Consider the following 15,368-nt stretch of genomic DNA (forward strand, 5'->3'; position numbering starts at 1 on the left):
AGTTGCTTTAGCCTTATCTACCGATGTTGTAGATATCACCAGATGCAACTGTTATTCACCACATTGACCTCACATTGAAGACCATGGTGTCATATTTGAAAATGGCTGTTAGGGCAATACAATAAATCCACATTCTTTACATAAACACTTACACACTTTTTGGTATATTTAAAAGCAGAGTTTCAACATGTTTACATATCTTTGAAGACAGCATCTCCTCTTCTTTTCCAAAAGCCCTTCTGAACTCTGCCTGGCCACAGATGGTGAGGGGAGCACGCACAGCTATCACAAGTCCAGTTTTGGACTCAAAGCTGCCTGTTTCCAGCATCCCATCTGTCCTCCCTTCCAGCACACACCATTTCAGCCCTGCATCACCTAGACCAAGTCCATGGCTTAACTTCCCTCTGCTGGCTTTGGACTTGGAAGGTGTCCAGAGCCACTCATCTTGCAGAAGATTTGAACACAGACACAGATGCCACCACTCCATGAGCTATGCAGTCAGGGTTGCTTATTTTGGGAAGTCAGAGGGGTCAACACACCATGAGAAACTATGTGAAGCTCCATTTATGAGCAGGAAGATAGTTTTCTGAGGCACCTCCCCTGTCAGGTGAGCACTGTGAGCAATGATGATGCCCTGTGTAGCTTTGGAAACTTTCCTACAGCATATCCACTAACCAACACCATTCAGATGTCTCCTGCAAGCACCCAAAACACAGGGTACTGCAAGAAAAGCCAATCTGAACAGAGGAGAGCTTTACATTAATACACTAAACTGCAACTCCTGAGAGTAAAGAAAGGTACATACTACCATTACATACACACACTCCACAAATAAATGTCCAATGGAGGTTGCCGTTAGCTCACACTGCAGGACCCACCCCCAGCTTTCCCCAAGTAGCACGTAGAAGATTTCATCTTTCCCCCCCTCGATCTTTTTTTGAAAAGAGCTTCTTTTGTCATACAGATCCCATTTCTGCAAATTTATAGACTTGCATGATATAGAATCATTAAGGTTGGAAAAGAACTCTAAGATCATCAAGTCCAACTGTCAACCCAACATCACTATGCCCACTAACATATTTTTAACAGGTGGAGGCAGCTTTAGTGAATTTGTAACATGTTCATCAGGACAGAGTCAGTCAGTGTTTCTAAATAATGAAGACGAAGTATGAGGGTATTCTTGTCAGAGGAAGAAAACTGTAACAACGCTGAAGCAGGAAACCACAAATAAGAGAAAACAGGAAAGTTATAAATTCAAAACCTGAGTAGTCACATAGATGGCAAAACAGAAATTTGGGCAGTTTAGGAATGAAAAAAGAGTAACTTCTCTTTGGACATAATTCAGCGTGAACTTTCAGTTAGACTATACAGTAAAAGCCAGACACAAATTACTAAATGAAGTAGGGATGAAGAGAATCTCTCATCTAGGCATGCAAGTGCTAGTAGGATTTTATCCATTTGCACGAGACCATTCAGAGATGAAATAAAGAACAGGGGATAAAGAAAAGGGATGCAGTAGGCTACATGGGCCAAGTGGTTTTGGAAGAAAATTTGTGTATACATATGAGAAGCAAGAAAAAAGGACAAAAGAAAACACATACAGAGAATTAGGGAAGGGTGAAGCACAAGGCAGAGGCTATAGAATAACCAAAGTTAGTAGTTAATAGAAAAACACAGTGAAAAAGGAAGACTGGAAGAAGTCATTCTCCACAGTTAACTTTTATATGGAAACTGTCAGATGGCGCTTCAGTAAAGAATGCAAAAGCAGAGATTTTGCCTAATTCACATCTCAAGTAAGCTGTGTAGCTCACAAAGTACAGGGGAAAGCCAGGTATTTAAACATAGGAGGAGGTTATTTATCTTTCCCTCATCTTCCCTCTCTGTCTCCCAACCAAACCCAGCCTGGACAAACACAGCATCACTGCAGAATAAATATCATATCAAAGACATGTTCACAACTGCATCCTTGAGGCACCTCATTAAGATCACTTCATTTCTAGAGAATCCACAGCCCAGTGAGGACACTTTTGCTGCAAGGGACTGTTCCCTCTGCAATGCTCCGACTTCTCAAACACAGAAAAGGAACCCCTCACATCTTTAGTTCCTTTTTCTCATGAGGTAGGAAAAACATTTGAAGGTCTGAGAGGAGCCAATACTTTGCAAGTGAAACATTTAGCTTATCCTAAAAATGTTTAAACAGAGGAATTTAGCGAATCCAGAGATTCAGTAGAGGAACTCAGACCTAAAGATTTTTTACAGCAAAGAAATCTCCTCAGCTTCTCCAAGCTGAACGCTGTTAACTGTCCTTTGCCATTAATCCTGGTACTGAGACCACAAGACCATGCTTTTATCTGATCATCTGCCCTAAACCCGTGTGTGCTGGTGTCACCCTGCCAGCATACCTCCTTTCCCTATACAGGCCTTAGAGTTACATGGGGAGCAGGTTAACGGCTCATTCTTTTCTTTTCACAGGCTGCTAAATCGAGCTTGAGAAAGCAAGTGCTCTTTTCAGGAAGTCCGTCCCCTCCTCCCACATGCCACACAGTTCATGGACAAAATGAGACTTTAAGGCTCCACACTGTCCTTCCACAAGGCTTCAGGAAGGCAGGGTTGAATCCATTCTCTGTGAGTACTGCTGCAGATGCAACTCTGTACATGTTGTGTAAAAGTATTTAATGAAAAATGCATTAAAGTAGTACAAGTGTGAAGTTAAATATTGTCAGAACACATAAAATACCGGCCTAAAAGCACCCCTGCATTGACAGATGTGTTGCTGCCATCATGAGAAAATTAAATACTGAAATAAATACAGTAGCACACATTCACAACTGGAGGATCTGTCACAGACTGATCTATTTCAGCCGAGCAAAACACAGGAGTATTGTAGAGGCAAACAAATAGTTCTGGATTAGATAACCAGGCAGCTCAGTGCTGGTATTGCATTTCTGACTGCAGACAAAGCCCTGTGTACCCAGTGAAAGCCAGTGCTGGGCAAGGATCCCTGGCATACCCCATGGATAAAGCAGCCCTGACATTTATCCCCAACAGGGTTACAGGTTACACAGCAGCACAGCCAAAGGCTCAGCAATTAGGTATGTGTCGGTGTGACTGATGAGCTGAAGCGACTGCAGATGCTGCAGAAGATCCACAGCTGGATGTGAAATGCTTCTGCTGAGCATACCCCCTGCACACCTCTGGGGTGGGAAAGGGCTTACTCTTACCTCCAGTGCCCACCTGTAGCACAGTCTGCAGCTGTTTGTTTGGTGGAGGAGATCTGGCAGATTCGAGTCTGCTCTCCTACGAAGTCTCGTGTCACCCATGCCCTCCTGCAGTGGCAGCACCTTAGAAATCACTGGTTACTTTCATCTCTTAAACTAACCGTAAGATTACAAAGTGACAGATATACTCACAAAGGTTAACCAAAAATACACATACGCTCTCCAACACATTAACAGGATTCATTAAAATACTGGGCTTGCAAAGCAGTGAGAAACAAAACCCAGTTGCCTCCCCCCAGTGATGGACGTGAGGTGGCTACAAATCTGTCAAAAAACACTAACTCATCTCGTTTCAAGAAATCAGGCATAGTTTTGATAGATAAGTTATTAAACTTTGCAAAAAGTGTTAGCACAAAGCATTTTAAAGTTTATTTAAATAAAAATTATAATTTATACAAGACTTTTTAAACAAACAAGATTTTCTTAAAAAATGTACAGGGCAAATAATTTCATTATTTCAATTCTTCATACAGTATAAGTCTTTTGTCAAACAAAAGTTACACTGATAATGAATTATTTACAACTTCAAAATATAGACTCAAACTTCAGACATAAAAATTTCAACATCCATTACATTTCAATGATTAGTAGAAATTAAACATCTGCCAAAATGTACAGAATTCAATAAAAACTACCAGTGTTTTTAATACAAGTTTAAGTAGCCAAAAAAAAGTACATCCTTTCATCTCTTCATGACTGGGGTAAAATCTCTTTCCTCTTTGTCTGCAGGAACAAGGGTTTTGCTGCTGGCATCCTGTGTGATGTTGCTACTAATAAATAGCTTGTTTCATTCAATCTTGCCTCACAAAAGCTACAGTGCACAGAAAGGCATGATTTCATATTTCAGCTTTTTTTGCTTTTTGAATTTAAATGGTGACCAATAAAGAATTAAAGCAGTCAGTTTTCATATCCCTTTTTTCCCCTCCCCCCTCTTTAAAAGGGACTCAAACCAACCAATGCACTTCTGAAGAAGTTAAAAGTAATTACAGGTGAACAACCCAGCAACAAACCACAGACATCAACAGAATTGCAAATATAAACAGCAAACAGACAGAATAACAAGAACATAACTTTCTGCTATTAGAAAGCAGCACTTTACATTAAGTGGTATGACCCAGCCTGTTACTGAAGTACAGCAAGTTATACTGCAAAACTATGTAGGAAGATTGGAATTTAAGGTGAACTTCAGTGTAATTATACAAGTCAGGTATATATTGACTCACCGTCCACCCCTTCTGCCCTCCAAGCCTGTGAGGCTGTAGCAGGAGGAAAAGCACAGGAGTGCCTGCAAGCAAACACACCGAGGTTATCTTCTACTGTCTCTGATGTTACAGACACCACAGGAGCAGTTATGTAGCAGGAACCTGGACCACCCAACATAAAGTGAACTTTGCAAAGTATGTACACAGATGTTTGTCAGTTATATTACAACTCTATTTTTAAAAAAAAATCCAGTTCGTATTCTATATATTAGAATGAAACAACGTTGCATTGCAGTTTGCACTAGGTTTACTGCTTTAATCGATAACTTTTAAGTGCACACTGTTAAAGTGCGGAGTAATTTCAGACATCAACACATTAAATTTTAGAAGCAGTTTCTAATTTCTTCGTCCAGAAAAAAATTTAAGAGCATATTGTACACATGAGGCATTTCAGTCTGGGAAAAGGATAATGAGTTCTTTTCTCCCTCTCCGAAGCCGAGGTATTGTTAATTGTCCTGGCACCGTCAGCATAGGACCTATAGCTCCTCCAGGAACCAGAATCCAGGACAACTAAGGTCAACCAGTGGAGGGTGGGAGCGGGAGGAGGTAATAAGTGCAAGTCAACTGATTTCCTACTGAAACTGCTGTTATGATCAGAGTGAAAGTAGAAATTACACTTGAAAAATGATACAAAAATAAGAAAAAGAGCATGCTCTCTGTAAAAAATATAGTTTTCTGTTTCTTCAAAAAAAAAAAAAAGGGGATAACCTTGAACACCCAAGTGATTTTTTTTCTTAAGACAAAATGAATGAATCTGATTAAGATTTATATAACATTAAGCGATTTTAATGCCTATTTGTTAGCCACACTTACTATTCAAGGAAGCTTCTAGAGAGGAAAGCCAAATGATAATACACAGCAATTATAAAAAGAGATTAATTGCTTCAAAGTAGGTTTGATGAGAAAAATTAAAGATTAAGGATTTTTACTTAAACATAAAACTTGAATGTGTGAAGTGAAGAAACCACAAACTGTCAAGCTACAGCCATATTCCATGGTGGCAAAATGGATTTCCTACCAACTTCACTTATATTTTAAGTTTTCAACCCCTGAGTTACACCATACCTAAAGAGCTGTTAGAAACATACCCCTTTTTCAGGTCATGTAAAGACACATTGCAGTGCTACTCTAAAGGGAGAACTCAAAAATAACATTTTAGCCATTATGGTGAATTCTCCCCAGTTCTGTTCTTGCTCACGTTTCCACCCAGGGCACGCAGGTTTACCCCGCCAGTGTTTCACTTTAAAATACACAACCAAATCACAGTATTCAACAGTATTTCTAGATATCAGGTTCATATTAAGTTCTTCATATCATACCTCTTCATGGCCAGACTGAAATAAGGTTTGTACAGTTTGACTGTCACCTTCTTCATTACTGCTGCATTTGTTGAGAGACTTTAATTAAAAACTGTGCTAAGAGTTAAACACCCTCTGGTGTTTGTCTCCCCTCTCCCTCCTTCATTTTACCCCTTTCCCTATAAAGAAATAAATTTCTGTTAAAAAAAAAAAAAAAAAGAGAGAGAGAAAAATTCATAAAATTAAGTCACATTTTACACAAGAATTTACATTTCCATTACTTTTTTGGGAGACATTCATATAATGTCTGGAGACATCCATACTACTGAACTCAAAAGACATCGTAAAGGAAAAGACACACTGGAAGGCTTGACATAACTCCTACTGTGCTTTCGTGCAAATGCAAATAAAATTCTAAACTTCTCAGACAGGTGCTATGTAGAGTATAAAAGCTTTCTAATATTAAAGACAAAGGTCAATATGTGCTTTGCTGTTAGAAAGGCCTGAGAGAGTTTAGAGGAGCACAGCCTTCCTATTTTACCTGGCAGTTGGGTTTAATTGTTACTAAAATTAAATTTTGCAAGGGGAAAGACAGCAACATACCAATGACCCTCAAATTATGCTTTGAAAATGAACTAGTGCATTCAGCTGCTATATTGTAGAGTTATTTTATTACTAGGTAACTCAAGAGAAAAGCCAAATGAGAAAAAAGTCATGTCTCAGTTTAGTTTACTTTTTCCCACCTCCCCCAACATAAAAAGCCTGCAAGTCTTTAACACATTAACATACAAACACCTTGTACATACAACATGTACGATAGTTGAGCCCTTCTGTGACAAGTATGTACAGAAATACAAATATACGATGCCTAACATTTTAGGAACAACATTTTGGTGCCCTCTTTTATAAAAAGTATCTGCCTGCCTTCCTTCCTCTTACTTTGGTTAATTAGGAAAGGAAGATATAGTTACAAACTTTCTCCTCCAATTCACTGTACAAGCAATTTAAATGTCCATGCAGGAAAAATTGAACCTAACCAAACCGGCAAAATATCCTCCTGCAATGCAAGAATTAGCAAGAAGGAGTTATTTTAAGTGCAGTTATAAATATGGAAATACTAAGATGACAATAATTCCTCGGTGCTGCTATCAGTTTTAATAAAGAAGCCAATCTAAAACTCTGAGTCGAAGAACAAGACTTCAGGCTGCTGCAGCCACCATTCTCATATTTCGGGGAAAAAATAACTAAGATAAAAGGACAAATGTATCCCTAGTGGTATCAGTGGAGTTAAAGGGATCAACCTGTTTCACTTCATTATTTAGTCAGTTCTCCAAGTATCTTCCCAGCTTTTAATGTCAGTAAATAAACATTAAAAGTGCTTAATGTGCAAGGCTAATAGTGATGATAGCACTTTCACTGTTTTGTTTCATTTGTTTTTTGTTTTTTTGTTTTTTGTTGTTTTTTACAAAAACCTTAAAAACAAACATGAAGGCATATATAAAATACACTCAATTTATGTAACAGATAGAATATAAACCACCAGACAAGAAAAATTATTGCAAAATAGATGAGGATGTTCATTTTTTTTTCACTACCAAGTTGTAAAGTAAGAAAGTTTTCTTTAGATCTTCTAAGATAAGATACTAGCTCTCACTGCTTGATGATGCAGAGGTTATTTTCACATATTGGTTGAAAATTGTCTCAAAAGCTTCATCTCTGTGTACCATGGCACCAAACACCAAAGGCTAAACAACAACAAAAAAAAAAAGATCATGTCAGTCCAGAAAAGAAAAATCTTCCTCTAGGTATAGTTTTGGTCAAATCAATAGGAACAGGAGATGAACTGTACTCAAAGTGCATTAATAAAGACATAAAAATCCTCTTCTCTATAAAATCCTTGGATATATGGTAGAGCTTCTAAGATTTTTTTCACTTCTTCATCTTCTTAAAACAAACATGGCAGAAAAATGCATCTGCAGAGTATTAGCAATGGAGAACAGTTTAACCCTCTTTTCTCTCCATCCGCTCAGTACATGTTTTCCTGATTGACTTCTGCCTCCATTAAAGATTTCTAAAAATCTTTGTCAGTGCTTCTTCGCTTCAGCTCATAGAATATTTATTTAGGTAGATGAACATTTTCAACCTTGTAATTGAGAAGTACTTCTCAGTATCAAACAACAAGCTGAAAGCCTAGTACAACAGTCGTGTGACTTGAAGAAAAGTTATTTACAGGTCATTACTTTAAAATAAGGTTCGGTCATACGTTAAGAAAAGCTTCAGTTGCCCAAGGAGTATTTGAGGCTTACAGAAGCTTAAATCTTTAGCACCGCAAGACTTGAAACAGGAAAACTGCATCTGAGGGTCAGACCCTTCCACCCCAAAGCCTCCTCACCCACAGATACTCTCAAGCTATCAGCTGTTCATTTCAGACTGCACAGCAGAGCAACCCCTCACGCTCCTGATGAAGGATGCTGAGGGAACAGTCAATGGATATTATGAAATTATGGAGCAGAAAGGATGGAGAAAATCTTTAAGTGTTACAGCAGAATAGCTCAGATGCAGCAGAACAAGCTAAATTTAAATCATTAAAATTCTGAAGCCAAATATACTGAATAATGGATGAATGAATTAAAAAAAAAAAAGCCAAACACTGGCATAAGGGGAAAAAAAAAAACCTTTGCTAGCCAGAGAAGGAAGACAGGAAGGGCATGAAGTCAAACACAGCAATACAGATACAACTAGCTACTTACTTTCTGTGTAGATGGTGTTGATACAGCAATACCCATCCCTGATCCTGGGAGCACAGAGAGCACTTTATACTAAAAATAGAAAAAAAACAAACAACAAACCACTAAAGATAAATTACCTACTGAACAATTGCAAAAGGTTCTGAGAAGGTTACACAACTCCTCACTGGTGTATCCTCCCAGACACAACTAACAGACCTTTATTACAACCAAGAGGCCAGATGCTGTGCTATGAGCCTGGATAAACAGGCACAGCATCGTTCATTCTGCAAGAGCCTGCCTCTCACCCTCCTCCCATGTGTGGCGGCAGCACCCAGCCTGCCTGCTGGAACCAGCCCCGGCCCAAACTGAGCACCCCGGCACCGCTATGGTGCATGGGAGATGGCCCAGCCATGATGCCAGGGACCTTGGGGTTTGTGTTTTGGGGTTTTTTGTTGTTGATAAACAAATAAAACCATTTCTATGCTTGGCTGCATGATCCCTGTCTCATCATCATTAAAAAACCTACACAGATGCAAAAGAACCTTTATGGCAGTAAAGGCCTACTAAACAAGCCAGCATTACTCCAACTATGATGTTTAAAATCCATCAACATGATTATTAATTCCAGTGGGAAAGTTCAAGTTAGGCATAAGTTATCTACTTTACAGACGTGCTATAAATAGAAGGAATTAATTTAAAAATCTGGAGGTACTTAAGCAGTACACACCGGGCTGAGGCACTTCTTTTGAACAGCAATGACAATCTGTGGCACTCATGGCCACAGGATGTAGTAGAAAGCAGAGGTGTCTTTGTTTAAGGTAGGACAAGTTCAGAGAGGTTCATTAAACACCACATAGAGTGATGCAAGGCACCAATAAAGCCATTAGTGACTGCAGGCTGATAAAACTCGACCAGAGCAAGGATCGCATTGCACTTGCCATGATTCCAATCATCCATTTCTTGACTCTATTAGTGATGGGATCCCAACTAGATGAAACTCCAGCCTGATCCAGTCTGGCTATTCTAATGATTTACCTTTCTCCACTGACAATAATCCCTCAGCCCTCTGAGGTATCTACTTTTAAGATGGTGCATTTACTGATATCAACACTCAGACTGAAGCTACTATTACACAATTCCTGCTAACAATAAATCTTCTTAAAGCCTACACAGCTCTAGTCAACACAGGAGTTAAGAAACAACACAATCTTAATTTTAAAATTCAGGAGTGTAAGAGTTGAGTAAACTACTTCGGTTTTACGGTCATAGTGAGTTTGCTTATGCTGAGTACAAATGGCTAAACAAGCAGTTCTGGGAAATATTCTTGATCAAAAATTTACATTTTACTTTTGAAAATTTTCAATGGTATGCTTTTTTGAAATAACATAAGCAGAAAAGCAAAACACGGCTAGCTGAACAGAAAACCAGGTTTCTCCCCCATTTGCAACACAGAACAGACATACCTTCTGAATATCTGTTATATCCGTTAGCTTTATAACTTTATTTCTTTTAGATGAGCCGGATTTGGAACTTTCAAAGCACAAGTAGCTGAAGATAGGAAAAGAAAATGCTAATTTTGATACAGTATTCTAAAACAAAGCTCTTAATACACCTCCTGTCACTTCTGAAGTTTGAAATCACACAGGTCAAAATCAGCTTAAAAAAAGAGAAAGAAGCACACAATACCCAATTCCGCTATTGCTTCTAATTTAGAGCAAATATTCGTAAATTCTAGCAACTGGCTAACGTGTCTGAAAGCCCAGAACATACAGTATGCACACACACACAAAATGTTGTATTTATATTACTGCACTGAATGCTTAAACCTGACAAGCATTTTAAAGACAGAGGAAGCGTGTATATCCTTAAACAGTTTAAATACCAAATCTCAAAAGGCTTATAAATCTTTTACCATCCTAAAAGAAGATTAATGGAAAACACTGCACCAGTTTCATGTTATTGTGATGCAGACAAAAGCTCAGATTTCTAAACACTGGAGAGTGCTCTCCCTTACTAGGTGACATTGCATACAGATGAGCTTTACTTCCATTCATTACACTCCAAAAGAATTTCCGTACAAAACCCAAACAGTAGTAATGAGAGTTATTCAGCCCTGGAAGGCTGAGGTAAGTAAGGATTTTTAAAAAATAAAAATAAAGCACTAGTTTGGAAATTAAGGCTTGAATTTCTATTTTGGTTTTGTTGCACTTTGTTTCAAGGAAGCTATACATTCAATTTGCTTTCAAAAAAATAAACTAAGAGTATTTGTAAAATAACCATTGATCACAACTCTCCAAGTCTCTCTCTTAGCTTTTAGGTTTATTTTTTGGTATATATAGATAGTTAGTAAGTTATGCACATCAAGAACTAGCAACTGATATATAGAGCTACTCTCCATTCCTATGCAAGCCTTTCCAAGGTAAAATCACATGTGTTAAGCGTTACCACAGCCCAGATTCAGCTCTCCCTCTCCTATGGTGCTTTCTTGCCATTTTAAAGTACCATGAAAACGCATTTTTCTTTCATAACATTGTTAAATGATTAGTTTTAGGTTCAATTTTTTTAATGTCGGTTGCATTTCCCTCCTAAGAAATGCGTGCAGTTCAATGACTCACTTTTCTGTGACATAAAGAACTCCATTCCTGATGTAGTCTGTAGGCATCTTCCTGTCTCTGTTAATCAAGCAACAGCGCCAGCCATTTTCACACACTGAAAAAGTCATAACAAGAAATCTTACTTTAAGAGAGACAGGCATTACCTCCAACAGTTTCCTTATAAAACAGCAGAAAATACTGAAAATTAGATATCTAAAACTAAAAGTGTTTGCAAAGAAAAGTGTAAATAAGGTGGTTTTAGATATAACGTTTTTTTTTAAATAACAAGGTTTTTAAAAACACAAACAGAAAATAAATAAAAAAACCCCCAAAACCAAAACCACCCACACAATTATTCTTTTCATCTTGACTATGTAATTTGCATTACCACAAAAGGCATACCAGGCTGTGCATTCTTTCAAAGAATTGCAAGGATGTGGAAGGAAAGAGACTGCCTTCATTCATCCTAATTGAAAGCAAGGCTCTAAATCAAAATCTTATATCTGTACATTGCACAGAAAAGGAATTCAACTTTAAACTCTCCTTGGCTTTTTAGAAAATACTCTACTAATGTAGCCTCGTTGCATAATACCTGCCAAAGGACGCTCATTTTCTGACAGGTTAAAAACTTCATGGAAATTCCCCCTCTTGGTGGTATGAAAACGACTTGTGTCTTCATCTTTGCTTATCCCAGTTGGGGCACTTGAGCCCACGTAACTTCTGGATGCTGCTGTTTGAAGCTGCAGAAAAATCAACGATTCCAAAATTTGAACAGCAACATTTAAGCTGTGCTCTTAAAAATAACCTGACTAACTAGTCTTCCTAAACAAAAAAAATTGTACTGTAACAATTTTCATTAAATACTTCGATAAAGTTAACTTCGGACTACTGCACTATACTATTGCTAGAGCACAAAATTCTAACGTGCCATCTGAACAGAACCTTTCAAAGCCCTGCCCTTTGCAGGGGTGAAAGCACATGGTGTGAAACACACCTATCTTAAAATACCCATTTTCTACAGTAAAGGGTATATCTGATTAGATACAGCTAAGCCACTGCACACAGCTCCAATTATTATACTAGTGGGACTACTAACAGTTAGTATATTATCAGTACTTGGCTTATCTTCAAGAGACAGACAAAGCACAAAATATTACTGCCCAAAATAAGTTTAGAAGGAAAAAAGAGTACACAAAGAAAAAGCCTCACAAAACTGCATAAGCTCATTATGAATACAAATGCTGAATTGAAAGGAAGTTTTCCACGCTACGATCCATACCTTTTCATGCCCTGACAGCTAGCAGGAAAAGAAACAAACAACACAAATGTGACAGTGACAAAAGAAAAAAGTGAAGTCTATTTAACAGTATAATACATAGAATAAAACATGAACTGAGTGACACTGCAAGATCTTGCTCACAAATCAAGAGACTACACACAATGAATGCAATTAAAATAGAAGAGTTATCAGTGGTTAGAGCACACCAGTTCAATTTATTCAGGCTGTGTTAGAGCCATTGATCTTTCCTTTGCTTTGAAGTTGCACTGAATTTTGAGTGTTGACATGTGAAATAAAATTGGAATGGTTGTCAGGTTGTCCCTTGTGGGGGGAAAAGGTAGCATGGAGTTCTCAACACCAAAGTACTTAAGTAAAATCTACTTAAAACAGAGCTCCTGAACCACTGGAGACTGCCTTAGCAAACAAGCCTTGCTTCTGCAAGGATGGCAGGCAGTTTCTTTTGGAAAGCTTGCCTGCAGTTGCTTTTTCATCTTGGTGGGGCTCCACACGATTCCAAAGGCTGGTTTTTGTCATCAAAGCATTAACAGTCCCGTTCTTAGCCCTACCATACACATGCAGTTAAACAACTGGCAAAGTGACAACATGCAAGCTCGGGACTAAGCCCTTCTGTAAAGGCCCGATGCTGTCGGAGGCCAACCAGCCGCCACTGCTTTTTTTTTGCACGTAAGTTGGCAGCTCTCGACCCCTTGCAGGATTTAGCGCTAACAAAAGAAATCCAAAGCAAAAGAAAAAATGCACACTGCAATTGCTGACTAGAAACCAGACTGACAAAACAGGCACAGCAGAGGGTATTTACCATCCAGCTTTTAGGGTAACTGTAATACAACGATGCCTCGGGGGAAAAGAATAAAAAAGTTGACACGGAAAGCAAATGGTTGATGATAACTGTACTACTTCAGTTACTGCCCTTCTGTGGTGCCTTTAGCAATGACAAAGCCCCTGGAACTAAGGAAAATAATAGCTTCTCCAACAATTTGTGTGCAAGTAAAGATCAGGTGAGTTTTTTGAAGATTTACTTGGACAAGTTATTTGGCTCCATACGCACGTAAGCAGATGAAGCTCCATGGCCCGAACCATAAAAACAGTCAGGGCAGGACATCTAAAGCTTTTTGCACTGGAATGAGGACTACTCCTGCTCTCTGCTACACTGCTTCCTACCTACCTATTATATAAAGAGATTAAAAAAAATGTTTAAACTTTAGTACCACATCCCATCCGGTAGCTGAAAATGTGAAAAACTTCTGCCTTTACTTCTAGTCCTTCCTAACACAGGCATATGTTTCCTCTACCCTTAAAAGCAGCAGCTAATTTATCCATAATCACCCAGGCTTGAGAAAACCTATGGTGCCTTACTAAAAGAAAAGCATTGCATCCAATTTTGATATGCCTTAAACTGGAAGTGATTGGATTTGCAATGCTGGAAGAGTCCTGACTGTCTTAAAACATCAACAACAACCTGGAGGTAGGAATACCAGGAGGGATTCCTTTTCATTTGATCTGTCATCAGCTTTTCACATACAAACTTTACCCATCAGATACTGTTGTCAGGATTGTTCTCTAAGGACACAGGGTCAGAGTGGTGGTACAGGCAATGAATATTGAATTATGTCTAGATTTACGGTGCCTTGTATGATGCTTAATGAGAAGAAGCCAAAGCAAATGGACATATGCTGGCACTATATGCTTTTGGCCTCTGCCTCTTCTATGAAAAAAAAAAAATTAAAACCTATTTGGCTTTTACCTTTTTGTACAAAAATCTATTTTTTTTATACTACGAGGTTCCTAGAAATCTCTTGGGGGGTAAGAAAGTTTGTCTAAAATTATCAGATTAATGCTCCTTAGACATTTGGAAGCAGATAACACAGTCCTGCACATCCCTTCCAAGCAGACAAACCAAGCCCTTTACAACAGACACATTAGTACCAAAACCCTGGTCGGCTTGTCAAAAGCCGTAAGGAAAAGCAAGGAAGGGATAATTACTCTCTAAGTTTATGGATTCAATTTCAGCAATTCAGATCCCTTCCACCTCTAAGGCAGATTAAAGAGACTCAGGAAGAAGCTGTCATAACCACCACAGTATGTGAATGATAATTTTTAAGCTCATGTTCTGCAAGCAAGAGAAATACAGGCTATGGATGGCTCCATCCAAGTGCTCATTCACTTCTCTTGTCCCTTGGAAAATAGGAGCAAAAGACTCACTTTCTGTCAGAGACTTTCTCTTCTGCTTTCTTCTGAAATACTCAAATTATGCTGCAGCTATTTTCCCACCAAAACAATTTGCAAAGATGCACAAAACATAACACTTAAAGATTTAACTATGAGATTTTAACAACAGAAAAAAACTTATCGTTGGAGTATCAACATGGTGAAAAGTCACTTATCACTACTATGTTGAAGGCTCATCTAATACAAACAACTAAAGGCTAATGTGTAAACTACTTTATTACCTCTCTTAATGCTTATCCCATTAGTAAGCATCATATTATACTCAAACCTTTTTAAATTTATTTTTTAACTAGCTGTTCTTTAATCTACACAAGCAGCTGAATTTCCACTGAAAGAGAACACAAAGGGGACTAAATTTTGACAATAAAATCACACAGAATGTATGTTACAGAAATTTATATGAACATGGATGGTGTTATTTTTGTGCGTTTAGCTTTATGTGATTTCCAGTGTATATATATATATATATACACACACACACACATATATATATACATATATATATATATATATACATACACATTTTGATAATATATTCCTTTCTTACAAGAAAGAGAATCCATATAAAAACTCTGTGGATTGTGAAAATAATAATTAAAAAAAAAAATAGAACTAGCATTGACTGTTAGGATTTAATTAACGTTCCTTTTAATGTGCTCTAGTCACCAGGGAAAAGGGAAA

At 38.1% G+C, this 15,368-nt stretch overlaps 1 protein-coding gene across 1 annotated transcript in view; it reads right to left on the minus strand.

The window, feature by feature from the left end:
- Window positions 1-7,418: 7,418 nt before the first annotated feature.
- Window positions 7,419-15,368, minus strand: part of GRAMD4 (GRAM domain containing 4) — a gene marked incomplete at its 5' end in the record, with an annotated part of 27,191 nt that continues 19,241 nt past the window's right edge. Inside the window, 7 exons of the mRNA XM_029086366.1 lie at window positions 7,419-7,583; window positions 8,589-8,657; window positions 10,031-10,115; window positions 11,183-11,276; window positions 11,754-11,901; window positions 12,441-12,458; window positions 13,258-13,293. Of these exons, the coding sequence (XP_028942199.1) occupies window positions 7,482-7,583; window positions 8,589-8,657; window positions 10,031-10,115; window positions 11,183-11,276; window positions 11,754-11,901; window positions 12,441-12,458; window positions 13,258-13,293 (552 nt within the window). The remainder of the gene's footprint in view (window positions 7,584-8,588; window positions 8,658-10,030; window positions 10,116-11,182; window positions 11,277-11,753; window positions 11,902-12,440; window positions 12,459-13,257; window positions 13,294-15,368) is intronic.

The sequence above is a fragment of the Antrostomus carolinensis genome, unplaced genomic scaffold (genome assembly GCF_000700745.2).
Source record: "Antrostomus carolinensis isolate BGI_N321 unplaced genomic scaffold, ASM70074v2 scaffold9400, whole genome shotgun sequence".
NCBI lineage: Eukaryota > Metazoa > Chordata > Aves > Caprimulgiformes > Caprimulgidae > Antrostomus > Antrostomus carolinensis.